At 31.2% G+C, this 25,102-nt stretch overlaps 1 protein-coding gene across 1 annotated transcript in view; it reads left to right on the top strand.

Annotated features, from left to right (window-relative positions):
* Positions 1–25,102, top strand: part of LOC129218948 (carbonic anhydrase-related protein 10-like) — a 128,535-nt gene that overhangs the window by 102,826 nt on the left and 607 nt on the right. Inside the window, exons 8-9 of the mRNA XM_054853268.1 lie at positions 14,613–14,686; positions 15,832–15,953. Coding sequence (XP_054709243.1) covers positions 14,613–14,686; positions 15,832–15,953 — 196 coding nt within the window. The remainder of the gene's footprint in view (positions 1–14,612; positions 14,687–15,831; positions 15,954–25,102) is intronic.

Consider the following 25,102-nt stretch of genomic DNA (forward strand, 5'->3'; position numbering starts at 1 on the left):
GAGTAACATGGCGGTTCAAAGATTTTGAAACAATCAATATAGACCAGTTTGAAACAGTTCAGCATGTTTTGTACTTTTAAAATATGTTCAACGAACTTCTTTATCCCTCCTCCCCCCAAGAAAAAAAAGTTTTCACGTCAATCTTCATTATCTACGACATAATATGAGAAAAATAAAAGAAAAAATAAAATCGTATTGTTTGCGGACAAACTAAAATTTTCGGAATCAAGGACTGCAGCTTTGTTTTGACTTTTTTTGACGCTCTCTTTTCTGATTTCGATGTTTTATTTTTAATTTCTTAGTTTATTACTTTACATTTTTAAAAGCAAGATTTTTTTTTTTTTTTTTTTTGAAAATTCAGAATAGTTTCAACACATGTTTTTCACATTAAATAGCTTATGAAATGATAACTAATAAACCGGCATAAAAAGTACGCCATAATACATTACAGTCCGTACTACATATAACTCGCTCCCTTGGAAATTTTGCGAAATTGCCCCCTTGAAACGATATTTCAGACAAATTTGGATCAATGCTTTTGGAAATGGGTGGAGGAGGAGACTTCAAATGTGTAATTATTTGAAGAGATTTTTTAGACGGACTAGGAACTTTTTAAAAAAGGAAAAAAACTAAAAGAAATAAGAGGAGTTGGGCCCGTAACTATCTCACCAATATTCAGAAAATATTGAAAATGTTAGATGTAAAGATTTTTGTAGGAGAAACTAGGATTTTCCCCCAACATTTTCTGTTATTAAAATTACATCATTTTCTCAAGAAGCATTCTCAAAAAAAAAAAAAAAAAAAATCCTAATCAGCCTTTTAGGGAAGTTGGGAAATTTGGCCTTGTGCTTCCACTCTAGTTGCGCCACTGTTCTATAAACTACTCTATATATCCCTTTGCTGTTTAATATCATGCAAAATTGCTTCTTACGTGTTAACACTAAAAATTATAACTACATTCATCACTTAATTTTGCTATAAAAATTTATTAAACGGAATAATTAGTCATAGGATACTTGTAATTTAAATTAAGGTAACTTTTTTGATTTAGATGAGTATTGTTTTTATTTCATCTTGCTTTACATGAACTAGTTATAGCTGAAATACGTGGCTCGTATCTGAATTTCGCCTATACATGTTTAGATTTTTAATCATTTTTTTAATTTTAAAAATGTGTTCGTATATTTTACGTGCAACTATTTGCATGCAGCAAACTCTTCGTACAGTGAAACCTGGTGTAAGTTGACCACTTGCGGTGCACTACTTTAGTGGTCAACTTAAACAGATGGTCAACTTAGAGAGGTTGAATTTTATGATAAGATCTAATTCTGTGCCTGAAAATAGCGGTAATTTGGATGGTCAACTTATTAGGGTGGTCAACTTTACAGGTTTTACCGTATAACATTTTCTATTGAAACAGCTCTAAAGATTTCAACCATTAATGAACCTCGGTGTTTCACAGCTGAGTTCTTCCTCTGCACCTATGAAATCAACAAGTAGATGTTTGATAAAACTGAATACCTCCTTAGTAAACTTTACACAACTAAACAAAATCCATATTAGAACACAAATCATGTGTAAGCAGTCCTTAATTACTGAAATCGCCATGCACAGTCTAAATGATGCCGGCTTTTTATGTATAATGAGAATTAATGTGCGTTTTATCTTTCAGCATAGGCCGTGCTGACGGTCTATATGAGTTAAGCGGAATCTATAATTCAAGTTTACTTTTAGAATTCGCTATTGAATGATATCTTTTCTTAACTAATAATAAAGCTGAAAGTCTCTCTCTGTCTGGATCTCTGTCTATCAGGATCTCTGTGACGCACATAGCATCTAGACCATTCGGCCGATTTTCATGAAATTTGGCACATAATTAGTTTGTAGCATGGGTGTGTGCACCTGGAAGCGATTTTTCAAAAATTCGCTTTTGTTCTTTTTCAATTCCAATTGTAAGAAAATTTTACAGATCAAATTTTACAACTTGAACAAATAAATTACCAAGTTATCATAACGTGGAACCGTAACATGGGCCAGCCAATTGGTGAGAAATTCATCATAGATTACTTCAATATACAGGCGAACCAAAATATCTTTTAATCTTATACTACGGGCAAAGCCGTGCGGGTGCCACTAGTGTTAAATAAATCTCACATCATAGGTCCGCAAAAATGTAAATTCAGTAATTCCACTAATTTTTAGTTATTCAGCCAATATGTTATTTGACCGGCAAAATTGTTAATTTAATGGTTTCATTAGTTTTTAATAACTCATCTAATATGATATTTGACCCGCAAATATAATCAAAGCTTATATGAATCTTTATTTTTACAATTATCAGCAATGATATGTTTTTGAGCAAGGATGTTGTATTGAGAGTTACTGCAAATTTATATAAATTATGTTAAATTATTATTGATTATTGTATCAAAGTACCTACTCTATTTCAGGCAATGTTGGAATGGTTGTTGACTGGATAGAGTGACACCAGTGCAATGAGTGATAACTAATTGTCTCTCATAAACTGATTATAGATGTTTCATATCTGCATATCACCGCATCCTATGAAAGACCTCATAAACATGAACCACCAGAGTATTTCGAATAGGAGCTTTCTCGTTACAGAACGTACTTTAATATTCATAAAACAACAAACTGAGGATGGTTCTAGTACGAAGATATCTGAGCCTAGTCTATTGTCGTGGATCAATAGTGAATTTTTATTCATTTCAAACAATTTCTTTTTTTTAGCCTGGAAAAAATAACTAATGTATTATTACCGAATTGAAGACTTCCTTTCGAGTGAACTGCACAACAGTGGAAAGTATTACAATATTTTATGACAAGAATTTTTTTTTTCACTGTACATCTTTTCCAGGAATGCTCTGAGTGGATTGTAAATTTGGATGAATGTAGTTTCTAGTTTTGTTTAATTTTGTTACTATTACTTCGCCAGTTTCATATTTGGGAAACATACATCTGGATTATAAAGTGGTATTTCCGATTTTCTAGACGGAGAATGGTGAAAAATATTTTATGCAACTGCTTTATATAACGTTAAGTTTTCCTATAAAGACTATTTTGCATACATTTTCTCAATTTCAAGCTTCACACTTATCATTTATAGGTTACTAGTTATGAATGTTTAGCATAAAATTTTTGAGTAATTGTATTTTTTACAAAATACAATAGATCATGGTTTCGAAATCATATCTCTATTTTAATACCTTCTTGAAATTAAAACTTAAAAGAAATGACATAGTTCAGATTTTATTTGTTTGTCTGTTTTAAAAAACAAGTGCAAGTTTTACTTTTATAAAGAAAAAAAAAATCTAAACTATACTCAGTTAATTATTATACCTTTTAAGATGTGGCATATGTCTCGAAAATCCCCCGACCCCAACAGTCACATTTTCGACTTTATGTTTCAAACAATTAAAGGAATTTTAAGATAAGCAAGAGATGTAAGAGCTTGCATTTCAGCTCGAAATCTTTAATGTATCAGCTATATTTCTTAATTTAAAACCTATTAACTCTTATTTTTAAGCTTTCATCAATCATTTAAATATATTACGACGGAACCTTATGTGAACAAAATTATATTTTTGAAAAGGGAAGCTGGTAACGTGTATAACTAGAAAAAAAAAAGAGGAAATATGTTGCAAGCATGAAAAAATTAAAAAAGGCGAACTCAAACGGTAAAATATTTCCCACAGCTTCAAGAGCCCCAATATGTAAATGGTTTAACTTTGTTATTAGTATTACAGTAGACTTTAGTCAAAAAGTAATTACCGCTCAAGGGGTATAATAATACAAATTATTTTAAAATTTGATACTCATATTATTATAATATTTTATGTTAGTTGTAAATGATGAATTTCTTTAAGTAAAAATTTCTGACAATAACTGAGACATATTGCTGAATGTACGAGTCATTATTTATTATCATGCATGCTTTCTGTTTAAATGTTGAGAAAAATGTGTCGTGCATGTCGAGAAAATTGAATGGAGCAAAGTGAATATATTTATATCAATATGATTTTTAACCACTTTTTCATTACGCATTTATTTACTTACATTCATTTATTTGTTTACTTATTTATTCGTCCATTCATATTTTTATTGATTCACTCATTCATTTATTCCTTAATGAATGAATTTATAGTTTTCATTTATTTAGTTTTATTTATTTGTTTACTCATATTCATTTAAAGACAAAACAGTTCTATTAATCAAATCGAAAATGTTTTAATGGCAAACTGATAGTTTTATGCATTTATTTAAATGTACAATTGTATTGTTAAGAAAAGAAAATTATTACTATATAAATCCAAACTATATTGTAAAATATGTTTTCCTTTCTTTATGCACTGTTAAATTAAAAAATATATTTCTTATTTTTTCTTCTTTTTAAAAACTTCAAGCAACCTTAACATTTTTACATTGCCCGTCATTCCCCTACTTAAAAAAATGCATCATCGCCACATAATTACAGTATGATATCTTACTGATATTTTCAAAATATCTTTCTATTGCTCTGAGGGGACGATATGAGTCTGAAGTATTTTTACAAACGCATTACTTTTTTTTTGTAAAGTAGCACCAAAGTGATTCGAGTGAAGCTGTCAATCTTTTTGTCGCATGATAGGGAACTTGTACAATAAAAAAAAATGTAAAGCGTGGTTCAACTTTGCCTTTGTTGGAAGTATACTAATTTGTATTTAGTTAAACACAAAACGGTTACACCAAAATATAAAAAAATTACGCGCATAGGTTTTAATAAATAGCTTCTAGGCAAATGACTTATATTTAATCTGCTCGTGCAGATAAAATGTCACTTAAAGTATTAATTAGTTTCAATCAATACTAGAACTTTATATTAGGGAAAAAAGCAAAGTTCGAATATACAGAAAGTTACAGTTATACAGAAAGGAAAATTATTTTTTTATGAATCTTGTTTACTTGTGAATTAATCTGTATTCATCCTTATTTAGTGCACATCCAAAAAGTTTAGAAACAATATTACATTTTATATGTACTTATTTTTTCAGTGGTTAATGAAGAATCTAAAAAAAGGCAGATGTGATCCATAATAAAGCCATGTTCACTGTGTATGTTTATATTTATACTAAAATAAACAAACATCGATTATCGGATCGATATCGGAAAGGTATGAAAAAGTAACTGCTAATTATTAAAAAAAGTAATTAGTTAAATTATAGTTTTTTTTTTATTTTTTATTTTTAACACAAGAGATGTAATAAATTAATATTAAAAAACAATTCCTAAGAAATTACTTTTAGTCAATGAAAGCGAGAACTCTCTTATGATCACAAATAACCATAAGTTGAGGTAAGTAGTATTTAACATTTATATTACTGTCATTTATAGTAAATACTCTAGATGACTCCACGAAATGGCTTTTATTCAACGAAAAAACACTTTCATGAACACAGATCATTATAAATTGATGCAAGTATTACTAAACTTTTATGTTTGGAATAACAGTCATTTCGAGTAAATTTATACTATGTGAGTTAGGATTTCTTTTCTTTTCTTTTCTTTTTTTTTTTTTTTTTTTGCAAACTAATCCTATAATTTTGAAGTCACCAATTGACTGAGCTACTTTTTGGATCTGCTATCAAACTGTTGAAATTCCTCGTCCAACAAAGTAGCATTCGATACAATATGATGAATTATTATTTTATTTATTTATTTATTTATTTTTGAAGCTCTGCAACAGAAGTGAGAAAAATTCGAACATTAAGCCAGTTTTTTGTTTCAAAGTTACATTACTGTTGTTATTTTTTTTTTTTCATTTCTTTTTTGTATGGTTGAATTTAACTGGGAAGTATAATTTTCAATCAGTACATTTAAATATGCTTTTTTTTCTTCTTTTAGTGATCACTTTTTATTTTTTGATAACTACATTACTTCAATATATTTTCCTCGGTGTTATGCTAATGTATGCTATTAAAATATGAAATTTGTAGTCAAAGTTCACAAATGACTGTTGTCTCCTTTTTTTCTATTGTTTGTAACTTCTAGTTTGAATGATATGCATGTTTTACGTGAAAATGATCAACTACATGGAAACTTAAAGATACAATTGAAAGCAGAAGTTTGAAGCAGACATTACGTTCAGTTCGTATACAGAGCGTTAGCCTCTTAATAATTTAAAGATTGTATATTTTTTGTAAACAAGTACTATCTGCAAGCACTTTTGCATAATCACCATTCTCAAGCGTCCACGTTGTTTCGTGAATTAACATATGTACAGAAAAGATATGACTATGTTTTGTAAAAGGATTGAATGATGGTTTGGATTTTATTGAAAGTCTAAAAAAGCTGCTATGGATCATTCTTTCTTCTGTGGCTTCCTGCATGGATGGATCTTATTGCCAAAAATCACAATGTTGTGCTCTTGTACATGTATGCTTTGTATCAATCGTTTGTGTTCAGGCTAATAAAGTACTGTGTGCAGCAGTTTCCTTCTGATTGTCTTCCATTAATCTCACGCATGATCAATAAGTAACGACATGGTCAAAAGTCAACGAATTACTATATTGAAATGTATATTCAGATTAATTAGCTTACATAAACTAAGCATTTTTTAAAGCAAATTTGACGTTAGAACTACGCAAAAAATAAAATATTTCTGCCTTTTTAACAGCTTTTTACAGTGGGTAAAAGTACTTGAGGAACAAAATGTTTCAGAATGGAATCAATGCTTTCCTTAAAGACCAGCTATCAGATTCCTTCTTGTGGAACCTACTTAGTAAGGGAGCTCAAGTATTTCATTTTTGTTCGTAGTACAAATCCTGATGATAGGTGGCGCTGCAGCTTTATATGTATGTCGGGACCCGTAGTCTGAAAAGAAACTTTTGAGGTTGCTCGGTAAATTAAAATAAGTGTTGGCGCGAAAACACGGAATAAAAAAGATCCGCTAAAATATATCTGTTTTTTAAATCAAAAGACTATATCAATAAGCTTGGTTCGCACAAAAAGGTGTGAAATAAAATAAGTATATGCTTTCTTGGTTACAACACTCTATAATTGCAGTTAATCTTAAAATTTTCATATTAAGGTTAATTCTTAAGTAGCCAATAAAATTAAAATTAGAAATTGATCCATAAAGAAATGTAGGTACAGTAAACGCTATTCATACAAAGCTGTATAATACCGCATCTCGTGTAAAATTTGCTTCAGACGTACAAGTACCTGGCCTCTCTCCGAAATATACCTATTTACGTTTACTTTTTATAGATCATATATAATTTCAGTTTTTCAGGGGAATAATATTCAAAGTTCAAGGTTTTTTTAAAATAAACAGTAGAATTAACTTGGAGGCCGAGGCGGTCACCCGAGGCGGATCTCCCCCTCTCAAAAAAGGTTTTTTGACTTTACAAAAAAGGTTTTTTTTTTCTCTCAATTTAGTTTTCAAAAGTTGAAAGCACACGATTTTATCAACATCTGTTTGTTTAACATTAAAGGGGAGCAAAAAATCCTTTTGAATTAAGTAAAAAAGGATTCTTAAGTAATTTCACTTTTAAAATCGTAACTATTGGAAAATTTGAATTTCAAATTGAATTTCTAACGTTGTATACATCTTAAGTTTACAATAAAACAAAACGCGAAAACTTCATAAAAATGAATTAATATTTTAATCTCTGTTTAGAGGTTTTCCCTCTCTTCCCATAAGGCGGGGCGGGGGGAATGGAAAAATAATATAAAATAAGCAGATAAAAAAAACCCGGAATTGGAGTCGAAGTCGGAGTTGTACGTTTCAAAATCCACGAATCGGAATTGGCCATTTTCCTTCTGACTCCGCAGCTCCGATTTAAACTTTACTATTTCGTTCAAGCTGTTCTGATGGAAGAGACCATTTTGTGTTACATCATGATAATTACTTACTTAAAAATGCATCTTAAATTAGTTTGATGCTTAAAATAATATATGAAGAACATGATACTATGCTTAAAACCTCTCAAATCAAAGTTTTAAGTTTCCCATAACAAGGATATTTATAGAAACTAATTTGTGTTAAGTAATTTCGTTCATAGATACGTTTCTAGAAGAGCAGTATAAAAATTTATTCTAAAAGTAACAGACCGGTTTAAGTTAGTTTCAAAAAACGTTTATCGTTTAATAACTCGTTCCTTTAAAGTCATTTTTAAATGTCGGTCATGATAAAACATATTTCATAAATTTTAATGTTTTCATCTCTGGGATTTCTTCACTTTTTCAAGGTTCAAATCCTATTTGAAAGGTAATCGAATCAAGAAATATTTTAAGTGATTGAATCCGAACATGAAGCTGTTTAAATATCAAATATTCAAAAAAACAGAAAACTTATATGACGTAAATCATGTTTTAACCACGATTTGAAAAATATTATCTGAGAGCTTGTTGACACAGTTTGCGACGTTTGGGACTTTTTCCCCTTTTTTACGAAATCTAAAATATTTTCTCTCCATCTTTTAAGTGGAAAAATAAAGTATTTTTACCAGCTAAGGGAAATTTAATCCTTAAGAGATGTTACGGAAAAAAGCACGCAAATATCATAAGAAGTGCCAGCGTAATTCGTTGAAAATTTCAGCAAAAATAATGCGTCACTCAATTTACCAATTTCGTAGATATTTGTAGTGTTATAGGACTACGTTTAAAATCTCAATAATCCATTAGCTGGTAAATTCTTTGATTATGGAATGCTTATAAATTGTGATGTTTATTTATTATAAATAGAACAAATACACTTACATTGAAATGCTACAATGTTAATAAAATAATAAATTTTCCACCATAAATAAAATAGCATTACGTGGGAAAGGAAATTAATCTTTAAATACGTCTGAGTGACGCAGATCCTAATCAAAAGCCTTCACAATGTGAATTGTGTTTAATATGAAACCCTTCATTATATTCTTTTTACTATAGGTGACAACTTCAACTGCAATTTAAACTTCAAAATTTTTTTTGCTGATTTCTTCACCCAAACTCGTAAAAATAAGCCCCACTGACTCTGATGTAATTATGTTTTTAACGATTCTATAAAAATAAAAGACATTATATATTTGTACATAAATTTGTAAAAAAATTAATTCAAACGGTATTTGATTTCATAAAAAAAAAAAAACTTAAATACATTTGCTGATGATTTATTTTCTGTAACATTATCAGAACACATTATTGTAAAACAAAATAAAAAAAAAAAAAAAAAACTTGACGACCGAGAAACGAACATGCTGAGCTGAAAAAAAAAATAATAAAAATAAGAAAATACGAGAAATACCATAGAACTTTTCAGTGTTAAAAAAGTAAGAGCAATGCATTTTAAGTTTAGTATGGTCCAGATGTAGCATTAGAAGTGCAGGACATAATATTATTTAGAAATAATAAGATACGTCTTAAGAAATAGAGACAGAGAAAGAGAGAGAGAGAAAGCGCACAATTTGGAAGATGGCACATATCATTAAAAAACGCAAAAACAGCAGCAGGGGTAGATACTTACTAGTGACATTCCACTTATTATGGACACTTGATAAAACAATCCTCTGGAGGTAACGGGAAATGTCAATCTTGGTACCATTTTAAAACCCGATCAATCAGCCATCGATTCCTGTCATGATCAAAGTATTTTTTGGGTGATCAAGTTAACGAAAAAAATAGATGTATTTTAGTCTGGTTGTCAGTTCCTGGTGTACTTCGATAAGTAACGCGAGTCAAAATTATAACTCTTTTTTCTCTCTACCCATTGTAGTTTTGAGCAGCATTTTTTTTTTCCAATTTGATGATACTTCCTGATGATGTATCATTTTTGAATGTCACTTTCAATTAACACATCCAGCTTTACGCTTGTCACACGTTTGGCCTTTAAAATAATGAGTTTTACCAATGATACGAATTGTCAATAACTGAGCACCTTAATAAACTTTTGTTTACATAATCAGTGTGGATATTGTTTATTTTAACCAGAACGAAGATTTTACAGTCAAAATATATATATATATATATATGTCGACCTCTTGACAAGTCTGTCAATAATAGCTTTGTGGTGATGTTAAAACTCAGAAAGAACGGTCTAAGAGCTTGAATTTCCCGACACGAAAACTTGTCAATTATGAAATAATTAGAAATATAGAAGTACTACTACAGATTTTTTTCACGTAAACGCCTATATTTCAAAAAAACACCCACAAGTGAAATCTGTAAAAGAAAATCAAACTTTAAGAGGTAAAAGATTACACGTAAACGAATCTGAATAATAAAGCCTTGCAGGATCAAATGCATTCTTTATGTGTTGTATGGCATTTTTCGGGAGTTAAGTAACATTCGGGGTGTGCAAGTACGGATATAGTTTTTTTAATAATAAAACTAGCGTTATTTAGTAAAAGTTGAACAATCTTCTGCGTACTCATGTTTGGAGTCCCAATTCACACCTTTTTTCCACAGAAAAACCTACTTGTAGAACCTCCCTACTACTTGGTTTTAGTAGTAAGTAGAAAAAACTACCTACTACTAAAACCAAGATTTAAAAAAATTACATTGGATATGCGAGAGGGGTATATTTTTTGCCACCGCTGTGCATCATTTAAAAGAATTCCTTAATTATCTAAACTATCCAGGACTTCTCTTTGTGCTTTTGAAATTAAAGGCAATATCCCAATAATTTTATTGCACAACTTTAATTTGCCTACCCTACGCAATGGAGTTCAACCTCAAATAAAATCACTACAGAATAATATGATTTAGACTAGAGTTTTGTTTTTACATCACATCAGCAGATCAGTTGGATTATGTTTGATCAGTGGGAATTATGTGTTGGTCTTACTTGATTAGGAAATGAGGTAAACCAATTTGTTTCAAACCTTATTAAAACGAAACAAAAATGTTGCTTACTAACTAATTTTAAATTAAAAGTACTTGCATTATTTTGTTTAAAGGAAGATCGCTTTTTAACATGAACAAGGTCGGGACGGGCTGCTAGTGTTGAATAAAAACAAAGTAAAATGCATAAACATTTTTTGATAAAGAAATACCGCCGTAAAAAATAATGAATTATAATGTCCCTATAATTACTTGACTTCAAATGCAATCTAGGTAAGATTAGTTAACAATTAATTAAGTTATCATTTTGAAATTTACTCAGTTTTCAAAGCTGAATATATTTCCAGCAAAAAATCAGCTTGTTTAGTCTACTTTATATATATATATATATATATATATATATATATATATATATATATATATATATATATATATATATATATATATATATATATATATATATATATATATATATATATATATATATATAGCCTGAGTAAAAACTTTAAGGCCACTAGTATTTTTAAAAAACTGCAAGCACGTATACTGTAATATAAATGTCACCTCAGTTAACAAGATTGTGGAAACCCTTTAACTTGCAGTTTTGTGATTAATTTCTTCAAAGTTTTTGTCCTACTTGTGACGATATCGTAAGGTAAAAAGTTAACTGTTCAAGAAAGAGGGCAGATTGAAGCTTTTTCTTCAACAAGGATAAGTAGGCGTACTATTGCGGAAAAATAGGAAGATCGAGGATTGAAGTCAACATTTTTGTTTGATTTAAACACAATTAGTGTAAGAAAACCCGGGAAAACTTAAAGCTTTGTCCTCGCGTCATGGAGGAAGAGTTTGGAAATTATTACATTACCTGAAAAGTACTCAACCAGGAAACTTATTCAGTCGATAGGTTTAAATGTTCGTCAAAAACGATATGTAACACAATTAGAAGGGGTGGAAATTTTATTAATGTGCAAAAATGCTTAAACCTCATTTATTGAAAATGCACAATATAGAGCGTTTCAACTTTAGCTAGGAAATCATGACCTGGGATAACCAATGAATACAAATAACTTTTTCTAACGAAAAGAAGTGGAGTATGGATGGGTCAAACGGACGAAAGTACTATTGGCAAGATTTATGAAAAGAAAAAGAAATATTCTACAAGCGCCAATTAGATGGAGGCTCTGTCAGAACTTGTGAGTGCTTTGCTTACAATGGTTGTGTGCTCAGTTGCGTTTGTTTCAGGTAAAATAAACTCACAAGCATATTAAAATGTCCTCCCAAGTACTCTTTTACCAAATGCTGAATTTATTACTGGAGAAAATTTAAAATATCAGCAAAACAATGCATCTATCCATCCGAGTAACAATGCAAAAAATAGGCTCCAATAAACAATGTTGAAACTTTGAAAAGACCAACTAAGTCCTCCAGATCTTAACCCAATAGAGAACTTATTGGGTGACTTAGCAAGAAGAGTTTATGCTTAGGAGAGACATTTTACTTTATCAATAGAGCTGAAATTTACCATCGAAGATGAATGGTAAAAAATACATCCCGGACTGGATTTTGTTTAAAACTGGAACATTTTAACCTGTTTAAAAATTCCTTTGAAAAAGTAAAGTTATTTTTTGCACATGTTGCACATCGAAAGCTCTTTTTATAAAAAAATTTTCAAATCAAATGTGCCCTTCAGTTCGAGGTTTATTTACACTTTAAATTTCCCCGAAATAATTTAACGTTAGTGTATTTCACCGTTTAATAATGACCAAAAAGTAAATCTAAATAAAGCAGAGATTCGTATAAAAATATGGCGCTGTCTAACAGAAGAATGTTATTCAACATGGATTGTTCATTCAAAATTTACATGAAAACATATTTTTTTTTCTTTTCTCTATTTTTTGTTTTGTTTATAGCTACATTTTTATTATACATGAAATCTAATTTACATAACTGTATATAATTTCCTTTTTAAATTAAGTTATAATGAAAAAAAATTTGTAAAACGCAAACAAACAGCTTAACTTTTGGAATAACCCTATTTATTGTCAACTAAATGTGAGGAAACTCTTAAAACTTGAAAGAATCGACTTTGAATTGAAATAAATTCAAGTTCGATGGCTGTATACTTTAACAGATCATCAATCACAGGCACCCTGCGGTTGGATGAAAAGTTTGAAAATTGTCAGAGAAACTTAACTTAAATAGCAGTTTTCCCTTTCGGGCTAAAAGTTCGACCAACACCTTTTTCTTCAGCAAACTTGACGTTGTTATAAAATAGTCGATATGCAGGTAAATTTGTACAGAAATATTGCTAATACATTGTTTTCGAGTGTAAATATTTTGTGGTAAAGTATTGCAAAGTCAAAAGCGCTTATTTTTAAAGAAAAAATTAGCTGAAATAAAAAATTAGCAGTCCAAGTGATGAATGAAATTAAATAAACATTTTCATAAATTGAACTACACAGGGTTGTATCAGTATTATTGGGAAAAAATGTTTACACAAGAATAAGTTAAAAAATCATAAATTGTAAACTAATGCATGACTTTCACCAATTTACTCTAATTTTCATAAAAAGGAATATGAAATTTTCATCCGTTTAATCTGCATTAAACAAACAGTCGGAGCTGCTTTAATGATTTCTATTTAAGGAAAAGATAAAACTTTCAGTTTAATATTTCCACTACAAATTTTGAGGATTAATGGTCAACACTGTAAGGGGATAATCATTTGAAGAAAAACTTACTTAAATAATAATTTATGATACCAGTAAAATACTGCACAATGTTAGAACCACAAACTAGTACAGTCGTTGTTAATCAGGATTTAAAGAAATTTCCGTTACGAAATTTCCGCCCAAAAAGGATCACAAAAAGAAAAAAATAAATTGTAGTAATCCAAAACAAGAAAACTAACAGTAAACGGAGCGTTTTAGAGAAAAACTTTTACTTGACTTCAAAAAAAAAAAAAAATAAATAAATAAATAAATACATAAAAATAAAATAAAATAAAACAATAAAAAATTTTAAAAAAATTTAAAAAAAAATGTGTTTATATATATATTATATATATATATATATATATATATATATATATATATATATATATATATATATATATATATACAGATGGGGGACAAGATAATATGAACACCTATGAAAAAGTATGCCGTATTTCACACCTATAGTACAGCCACGCCACCTGCAACAGAAGTCTGCCACCTGGTGAGCGTGAAGACGAACCTATCAGTGTCTCAACAGTAGTGACAAATACTGTGTGCTTGGTTCTAAATTTCTGTAATAAGTTGAGATGTTAGACCTTACAGAGTTCCAAAGAGGAATGATTGTTGGGGCACGTTTAAGTGGAGCATCGGTTACGGAAACAGCAAAGCTTTTGGGGTGTGCAAGAGGTACGGTGGTTAGAGGTTATGACAGCATACACCAAAGAAGGTAAGACGACGTCTTCAAAGCACCACAGTGGCCGAAAGTCAAAGCTTGCTGATAGGGATAGAAGAGCTTTGAAGCGCATAGTAGCCCGAAAGCGCAAGCAATCCTTATCCGAAATAACATCTGAAATGAACAGCCATCTCCAGAACCCCGTTTCAACAAAAACTGTCAAAAGGGAACTTCATGCTGAGAACATTTATGGCAGAGTGGCAATTCGAAAACCTTTGGTGACAGCAACTAATGCTTTCAAGCGACGCCAATGTTGCAGAGACCACAAAGTTTGGTCCTCACAGATGTGGCAACAGGTAATATGGTCAGATGAATCATCATTTACTCTATTTCAGACTGCCGGGCGCATTTATGTCTGGCGAACGCCCTCAGAAGCCTTTAATCCTGAATGCCTCTTGCCGACTGTGAAGTATGGGGGTAGCTCAATTATGTATGGGGTGCGATATCTTGGCGTGGTCTTGGGCCACTTGTTATTCTGCATGGACGTGTCAAATCTAATCATTATTTAAGCATTCTAGAGGAATGTTGTCCATCCGTTTGTCCAGACTGTGTTCCCTGAAGAGCGACCGATCTTTCAAGACAACAAAGCCCCCATACATACTGCCAGATGTGTCCAAGAATGGTTCGAAGAGCATGACAGTGAAGTTGAACATCTCGCCTGGCCCCCTCAGTCTCCGGACTTAAATATTATTGAACATTTATGGGGATATTTAGAGTCCAAACTTCGTTCCCGATTTCCACCTCCATCCGGACTTTCGGAATTAGAGACCATTCTGCAGGAGGAATGGCTTAATATTCCTTTAAATGTTGTCCATGACCATTTATGCATCTATCCCCCCGTCGCATTCAATCTGTTCTTCAATCAAAGGGTGGTCCAATCCCCTATTAATAAAGATTTTTCTTTATTTCACAGGTGTTCACATTATTTTGTCTCCCATCTGTACATGGTCAACTTTTATGTATAGTTAATGCTGTGGTCGTCGTAATTTGTGTTTGTGAATGTGAAAAGATTCAAAACCGTTTCAAAATTACTTCAATGCATAGCATCTCGAAAAAATGAGCCAATGGCTTAGCGGGTTAAAGCGTCGTACTAAATGATGCGAAAATTGTAAGTTCTAATCCGGATATGCTGAAAAGTATCTGTTAAATGACTTATTTTGTTCACCACACTTTGCCCTCCACCCCCCCTTCCAAGAAAAACATGAATATCTATATACTCTGCACTCATCGCAGGATTTTGAGCTGCAGCTCTTTTAGTATTAAAATCAGGATATAGTTTTAATTTGGTAAATTGCAGCAGATTTATTTAAGAATAGAGTCATTTATTTCATACATTACGCTTTGCTTTAGTGTCATGGACTCGGTCCTTCCATATGCTAGAAAACATTGCGTTTGAGTAACTAACTTTCCTCAGCAAGAATTCCAATTCAAATTTTCCTTATCTCAATGGGACAGGATTCTGAACCGCAATTGCGCTGTTGATTGAAATCAGAAAAAAAAAAACGTTTATTTTAATTATGTAAATATCAATATCATATTTATTATTCCTCATAGGTGTGTTTATGGATACGCCATAACTCAATTTAATGCTCCAAAAACTTCAACACCTAGTGGTAATTCTAAAGATTTGGTCATTGCTGTCGGTGGAAAAGACACAAGCATAGTTCACAATCCCAGTTTTTCTATCATTAAAAATACTTTAAACACACACACACACACACACACACATATATATATATATATATATATATATATATATATATATATATATATATATATATATATATATATACAGTCTGAGTAAAAACTTTAAGTCCAGTGCACTTTTTTGAGAAATTGGACACACCTTAATCTTAGGATCAAAAAGTCATATGAGTGATAATTATTAACCTTAAATACAAGTAAAAAAGACAAAAAAATTTAATTGTAAGTGTTTCATTATCAGAAAATATTACAGATCAATATTTGAACCTGAGTAAAATCTTTAAGGCCAACATAGAAAAAAAGCATACGAGGACAAAAATTCAAATATTTATACGCTCGTGTGGGAGCCATTCCTTCAAACTACTTCAAATATTCTTGTTTTCACGAATGAAACTAGTTTTTAACAAAATTCGGAATGTATTTTTTACCATTCATCTTCGATGGTACATTTCAGCTCTATTGATGAAGTAAAATGTCCCTCCTTTGCATAAACTCTTCTTGTTAAGTCACCCAATAAGTTCTCTATTGGGTTAAGATCTGGAGACTTATTTGGTCATTTCAAAGTTTCAACATTGTTTACTTGGAGCCTATTTTTTGCACTGTTACTCGGATGGATAGATGCATTGTTTTGCTGATATTTTCAATTTTTCTCCAGCAATAAATTCAGCATTTGGTAAAAGATGACTTGGAAGGACATTTTGATATGCTTGCCGGTTCATTTTACCTGAAACAAACGCAACTGAGCGCACACCATTGTAAGCAAAGCACTCTCAAGTTCTGACAGAGCCTCCATCGAATTGGCGCTTGTAGAATATTTCTTTTTCTTTTCGTAAATCATGCCAATGGTACTTCCGTCCGTTTGGTCCATCCAAACTCCACTTCTTTTCGTTAGAAAAAGTTATTTGTATTCATTGGTTATCCCAGGTCATGATTTCCTAGCTAAAGTTGATACGTTCTATATTGTGCATTTTCAGTAAATGAGGTTTAAGCAATTTTGCAGCATTAATAAAATTTCCACATCTTCTAATTGTGTTATATATCGTTTTTGACAAACTTTTAAACCTATCGTCTTAATAAGTTTTACTGGTTGAGTACTTTTCAGGTAATGTAATAATTTCCAAACTCTTCTTCCATGACGCGAGGACAAAGCTTCAAATTTTCCCGGGTTTTCTTTTTACCCTAATTGTGTTTAAATGAAACAAAAATGTTGACCTCAGTCTTCGATCTTCCTATTTTTTCGCAATAGTACGCCTACTTATCCTTGTTGAAGAAAAAGCTTCAATCTGCCCTCTTTCTTGAACAATTAAACTTTTTACCTTACGATATCGTCGCAAGTAGGACAAAAACTTTGAATAAATTAATCACAAAACTGCAAGTTGAAGGGTTTCTACAATCTTGTTAACTGAGGTGACATTTATATTACAGTATAAGTACTTGCAGTTTTTTAAAAATACTAGTGGCCTTAAAGTTTTTTACTCAATCTGAAATGCTAACTTTAAATAAACCACTGCTTTCCTCGTTATTGCATCCTTTACAAATCCTGTCTGTTGCGTAATTTCTTACCAATGAACATTAATAATTAATAATACAATAATATTAAAATCCTTTTTAATTTCATTTTCCTTTTTTCAAAGAAAATTATACTGACCTTAAAGTCTTTATTCAGGCTGTATATATATATACGGTATTATGAAAATACTTTTTTTGTTTAAACCGAATAAAATATCGAAATGAAAATTTTAGTGTATCAAAAACGTTGATGTGAAATCTTAAAAAATACATTAAGAAAGAGTGAACTTTGAGATGAAAGCAGAATCTAAAAGCTTTGACTAGATGCTTAAAATGGACCATCAATCATGAATACCCTGCGGTTGGACGAAAACTTCGGAAAATTGTAAGAGTGACGGTTCAGGCATAAAGTTAAAACTGTGCTTTCCCTTCCGGCTTTAAACTAGAAGTAACTTCATTTTTACTCGAACTTCTTTCTACAACGTAAGGGTTTTGAATTTGTTTCTATTTTCAAAGACATGCAGTCTTAGGATTTGAGCGATTTTGTAACTCCTTTCTGAGTGGTAGGGAATTGAATTCATTTATAATAAAGAACTTTATGTACAAGCTAAATCTTTCTTTGTAGACAAGCTAATTACGCCAGTTTTATTTATTTATTTATTTATTTATTTTTTAACTTTGGTTTGAGTCTTCACCTATTTCTGCTTTAACAAGTACAGTAGATACTCATTTTACGCGGGTTTCTTTTATGCAGAACGGATAATACGTGGTTTAAGATTTGACACCTTTGTTTTATTTTACGAGGATGAGCTTTGATTTTACACAGATACGACATTGCAAACAAATAAAATTTTTCCCTCTTTCAAAATGAGAACTCCTGAGTCGCAGATAACACGTAATAAACTACTTTTTTGCCATGCTAATAAGCAAACTCGAGCCACTGGAGACATTTTTTGCGATGGAAGAAGAGCACTTAGAAGTGAAAAAGGAAAACGAAACCAACGAGGATACTGACATCGATGACACACAACCAGAAGCTTTTACATTTGAAATTTTGAGCTGTTCCTTGAAAATCCTAAATTTGGGAGAGATCTCCCCTCCCCCGAAACAGAAGTAAGAATTAGTGAATCATATTTTGAAACTGAAGGAAAACTTTTTCAATTTCTTTCAGAGATTTGCGGGAATCGATCATTTCTGAAGTTTTGTGACTGAGAGAAAAAATATGTCCCACATATTCAATAAAGACAAAAAAGTTTCCCCTAAAAAAAAACCCTGAAACTAGTCTCGAACTATCAGAGAATACTAAAAACGATCGAGTCTCTGGTTTCAATAAGCAAATGATGATATGTTTTAGAGAGCCTTCTTGTTAAGCACAGTATTGATGGATCAATACTTATCATTTTGGATGAAACAGGACTCCCATTAGTTCAGAAGAAACCCCAAAAGATTTTACCTTAGTCGAGTAAGTCACATTTTGGTAAATCTCAAATGGTGGGACGAGGTGTGGTTAAATTAGTTGTGTTGGTGTGAGTGCAGGCTTTCTGTTTTTTGCTCTTTCTGTGCTAAAAGACAAATTTAAATTTTTTTTTTCTTTTTTGAATAACTTACTTTTATTTATAGCGCTTATTAATCTCTTGTAACAATTATTTGAAATTTACGGATTGATTATGCGTCTTGAGAACATGGTACATCGATGAAAACTCAATGGCATACCATAGCAATGAATGGGTCACATGCTAAATTATTTCGTTTCAATTTTGATTATTTATTGAATATAATTTTCATTGAAGTGAATATTCTTATTAAAAGAGAAAAATACACAGTAATTATTACTATTGTCGAAGTAAAGTTTTAGTCTGAAGTAATTTTCTAAAATAAATCATAACTGTTTTGTGGTCTATTGACGGCAGCCCTCCCCTAACGATCGCCCTACTTTTTTGGCATACTTAAAAGAATCTTTACGCCATCATGTGTCACATATATACACTCTGAAATGCTTTTAACACTGTGCAAGATGTTTTCCATCGTTTTACGACTGTAATTTGCAATGGTGTCAAACACATCCTGTATTGACTAAACAATTTTTTTATACTAACCACAAATCATTCATTTTTCTAAGCATTTATTGCTTACCACATCGTTTTATCGTAATTAACCATTTTATACCATTTTAAAAAGTATGTTGACAGCCTGTCGCCGTTTAACCTGCAAGACCTCTTAATTTCTTAATCGTTAGACCTAGATACCTTACACTGCAAAAACGGTCAACATAAGATGAAGCAATAAGATATTAAAACTGCGAAGTAAAAAAAAAATACATAATCTAAAATTTTATGTGGCTCACAAATCCCAAAAGTAAATTTTAAGAAGAACAAAATCATACAAAAAAAAACTCAAACACAAAAAAATGACACTAGTATAACCAAAATTCACTAAGATATGAAAAAAATAAACATTTGAGACCTATACCTCTTTGCACTTACGGCTTTCAGGGGCCACATAGAAGCTTAATCTATATATTTTTTCCCGATTGCTATCCTGACATGTTGGGCGGAAAAGGCAGGTTTAACACGAAGTGAAGCCTACTATTCGTAGTGGACTCTGGATTTTTAACTGAATTACGAGAGAAAAAATGCACAGGCACATATATTGCGAAAAATGGATCTGCTACAGTCTCATGTTGACTGATTTCTTTTTCTTTCTTTTTTTACTTCTCTCTTTTTTTTCCCTATTTCTTTTTTTTTTCTTCTTTTTTTTCAACTCACGGTAAACTTTTTTGGCGTTCCCTTACGTGGTAAAGTTGTGCTACACTTTAATATTCCCCGTAACTAGTACGCCAAAGTTGAAACTCGACTCGTTAAGAATGTTTTTTTTTTTCTTTAGAGTACATTACTTTAAATTTTTTCATAAAATTAATGTAGATGGTCAAAATTTTAAATTTGTTGGGAAAAGTTTTCTTGTAATAATTACTTATAACGACATATTAGTGTACGATCTGTATCTCTTAGAATAACTCGACTACTTGATATAAATGCTCCTCTATCCATTTTATTTCTTTCTTTTTTTTTAAGTTTGTTGCTTTTAACATATTCTAAACCATCTTAGTAAAGAAAAACATCAATTGTTGGTGCCAAAAAATAATTACATATTTACATATAAATGCATAGTAGCTTGACCTCGAGTTTAAACCAGGGCTGTGGAGTCGGAATCGGACCGATTTTGGGGTAAAGGAGTCGGAGTCGAAGTTGTTAGAAAACATGCCGACTCCGACTCTGACCCCGGGCTTCTTTTTTTCTTTCCTTTTCACTGATTCACCTTGCATTTTTTAAAAACTGACTACCAATTAGTTCGATTACATGTATAAAAAGATACTAATGAGAAAATAACTGCCATTATGGCAATCAGCTAGCGTGAGTGCTTACCGAACTTTCTGTAGTCATCCCCTAGTTTGCTTGCTTTTTAACTTAACTAATAGCAACTGTCAGCAAACAGTTTTTTTGCCTAATATTTTCAAGTAATCACTTTCAAATAAAAATAGAAATATAGTGTTTTGTTCGATCTCAATTATAAAATAGTAAAAGAAACGTAAAAATTAGTAAGTCGAGGCCCGTAGCTAAGGTTGAAACGTTTAAGGGTGATCGGCAAATTCAAAAAAGTTCTGGCGCGAAAGCACGAATCCAAAAGATCCAAAGAAATAACTTAATGTTTTTTGTTTATTAAGACTATTTCTATAAGTTTGGCTCCCACGAAAAAGTATGGAACAAAATAAGTGTAAATGATTACAACACTCAATAATTGCGGTTAATTTTAAAATCTTCGTATTAAGGTTAATTCTAAAACAGCCAATAAAATGTAGATTAAAAATTTAACGAAGAAGAAATATGGTTATGGTAAAAGCTATTTGTACAAATTTGTATACCGCCGCATTTTGTGTAAAATTAGCTCCTGACGTATATGTGCCCTATTTTCGTTGAAATGTTATTCGTGAAAAATAATTTAAAATATATTTGCGAAAATTTTCAGACTTAAAGTATTTATATTTCTTATAAACTCTGAAATTAACTTTGGGTGTACTCTACCAGATGGGTGTCACCCGGGGCAAACCACCCCTTCTCAAGAACTTCGATTTAGAAAAAAAAAAAAGCTTTTTTTTCTCTCAAGTTACAGCTTTCAAAAATTGAAAGCACACGATTTGATCAATACCTATTTGTTAAACATTAAAGGGGAGCAAATTACAGATAATCCTTTTCAAATTTCTTAAAAGGGGTTTTTAAGGGTCACTTTTTAACTCGTAACTATTGGAAAATTTGATTTTTAAATTGAATTTCTAACGTTGTATGCGTCTTGGGTTTACAATAAAAAACAAGATGCGAAATTTTCATAAAAAGGAATTAATATTTCAATCTCTGTTTAGAGGTTTCCCCTTTCCCCTGACAAGAGAGAGGGAGTTGAAAAAATACAAATAAAAAAATATAAAAAAAATCCGGAGTCGGAGTCGGGGTCGGAGTCGGCCATTTTTCTTCCGACTCTGCAGCCCTGGTCTAAACTTTCTAACAACATGTTATCATGACAGATAAGCCCTGAAGTACTATAACATTATCTCGGTGGAAGAATATGGGGAAAATAAACCTTAATCTCTTCAATAAACATTTCAATCTGCTCACATAAGTTAAACTAGAGCTCTGAAGCACGTTTTACAGGTTTTGATTGCGGTTGCAAAAAATAAACTTAGCTGAAAAAGTCATTACGAAACCAGACAGACTGAAAGACAAATGAAAATAAATATTCCTGTTCTCCAAATAAGCGCAATACACCAATATTTATTATAATTAATTGTTCTGTACTCCTCTACGAGACACTAACGTTATGCATTCCTTCCGTTTTTTTTTTTTTTTTTTGTTTGCTGAATGTTCAGAGTGGCAACACAGTTAAGGGTGGCAAATATCAGAGGTCTCCCTTTTTTTTTCGCGTTTTTTTACGTTATTTGAGTGTTATATATTTTGTCAAAACTAGTTAGGATTCCTCCGAAGCCGTAAATGCTATTTTAATCGATATTAGGGCAATGTAATTTTTATTGGTAAAAATATTTCTAATATACATTAAAAATTAGAATTTTATTTAAATGCACGAACTTAATATAAAATAAAGCATAGTCGCAGATAACAATATTTTCTCTAAAATGAGGGGGTTATGCCTTTTTATTAAAAACAAGCTCTGGTTATTCAAATGCTGAGTTTTAAAGAGAAAAAAAATCAATCGTTTTTGAGCTCTTAGAATCGCATCAATTCTAGTTTTGAAAAGAATCTGTACACACATTTGTATGCAGTTTTGCTGTTCATTGTTGAATAAAAAATAATGAATGAATCGCTGATTAAGCTGATTTAAACAGAAAATGAAGCTCAAGAAGTATTGAAAAGACGGAGAAGGAAACTAAAGTACAGAAAACAGAAGCAAATTACTCTTATTATGTACTTTTTGCACTAAAGAAACAGCGTTAAATGCTAGAAAAGAACAAAAACTCATAAACTCCATTAAATAAAATAAAATTCCCATCTCTGCTCATAGTTTCTTACAAATGCAGGAGAAAATACATTAAATGCAAACTAACCTAGGATTCTCTCTTTCGTGACAATTGTACATCAGAGTAAGCATCACGTAAGTTATTTAAAATTTCCTAGTCTGTGCGTGATACAAACGATTTCATTCGTCATTTTTTACAGAGAAAATGTGATAATGTCTTTTAATGTAGTGAAGACAGGTTTCCTCATTAGTATATTAAATGTACTAATATACAAAGCATAAAACAGATGTCTCCTACTTTTGGTCTAAAGCATTAGGACAAAGTTGGCAATTACCATGTAAAATGAAACGAACAAGACTGATTAAGTAGTCATTGTTTCACTTCTATTTCAATGTACAATCATTCATATATATATATATATATATATATATATATATATATATATATATATATATATATATATATATACGAAGGGGCATAGGCGGTTAGCAAGGGCGGAGGGAGGAGGGCAAGTTAGGTGACTGCCCCCCCACCCCCACCCCATATTTCGAAAGTCGAGGGGCCTTGCCACTTCCTTTTAGCTAGTAAATAGCGATCGATTGAAAAATTATTTTCCACTCGACGAATCTGTTTAGTTCAGGAACATGAAACAAAAAATTCCAAATAAATGGACTTTTTGCATGAAATTTCGAAAAAAAAATGGCAATTTGAACTCCAAGGTAGAGAGTCTACAGCGGCCTTCCGACCCGAATTTTGACGCCAAATTTCAGTTTTTAGAAATCATTTAATCAGCAATGTGAAACAACAACAAAAAAGCATTACCTTGCTTCAAAAAAGTGAGAAAATTTAAAAAAAAACTAGATTCGTGGTCCCTCTCACAAGCCCCCACATCTTGTTTGACCCCCACGTTTTTTTTTGTTCACCAGCCGCCCAAGCAAAGGGGTTTCAAAACTTAAGGCAACAAGCCCATGCAACATAACAATTTGTTTAGGACTTACAAAAATAGTCGCTGTACTTAGGGTCGCTGTACTAGGAATTTTTCCAGCGATACACCAAACTACTAAGGTCGGCAAGGAAAAAGAAGCCGGCATCGGCATACAAAAGTTGTATCTGCATTTTTTTTTAAATTAAAATTCAGTTATTGTCACGAGGTGGTTCTTACTGTACCTATATAGATTATTTTCTGAGTTTTTTTTTATATGAAAAAGGGAAATATGCGTTATTTATCTGTACCTCTGAGCCAGACTAACGTAAGTCACATAATCGCTACTTTACTGGAGAGCGAAAAAATGGTCGCTTGTTTTATGCAAAGGATTGGACTCACGCGTTTTTAACTGAGGAAAAGTATTACGAAGGATTTTGTTTTTCGGATTACGTACGTATACTTTGATGTAGAATAGGAGTCTACATAACATGCACTAATAAACAGAAAATCACTATTTTTGGATTTACGTTAGTCTGAGTCTGAGTTACAGATATATGGAGGCGTAAAACTTTAAAGAGCAGATTCTAATTTTGAGCTCATGTACTTTTACGATTTTTGTGCTTAGCAGTACAATATACAATGCAGTAACTTTGCTATCGCTTAAAAAAACTACTTTTAAAGAACTTAATACTTTTAAAGAAGTAATTAATTTTTGCAAACCGATTCATAAAATGTGGCATAATTTATAAATTTGTATGTACTATATATTTTTATTCCATGTTTTGAAAATTGAGACAGAGTGACGCAAAGATGAATATTGTTACATAAAAAGAAAAAAAAATCAATATCAATAGTTTAGAGCAGAGGTTAGAAACTGTTGCTCTATGTGTGCTAAATGTTCTTCACAACCGAAATCAGAAAAATTTAAAACCTTATTTTTTCCCTATAGATAATAAGCAATACAGTAATGTGTTTTACAAATATTGAATACAAACTTTATGCCATGTGCGATCTCACTTCTGCTGTTTTTTTGTTTTTTTTTTGCTTCTACGTCGTCCCTAATTGTTACAAATTAAAAAAAAAAAATGTTTAGGAAAATGCTTAGAACATAAATATTAAAAAATCGAAGAAAAGTCATTTCATATTTTTCTTCAAACGTGTACAAT

This window comes from Uloborus diversus, chromosome 3, assembly GCF_026930045.1.
Source record: "Uloborus diversus isolate 005 chromosome 3, Udiv.v.3.1, whole genome shotgun sequence".
In the NCBI taxonomy this organism is placed as follows: domain Eukaryota; kingdom Metazoa; phylum Arthropoda; class Arachnida; order Araneae; family Uloboridae; genus Uloborus; species Uloborus diversus.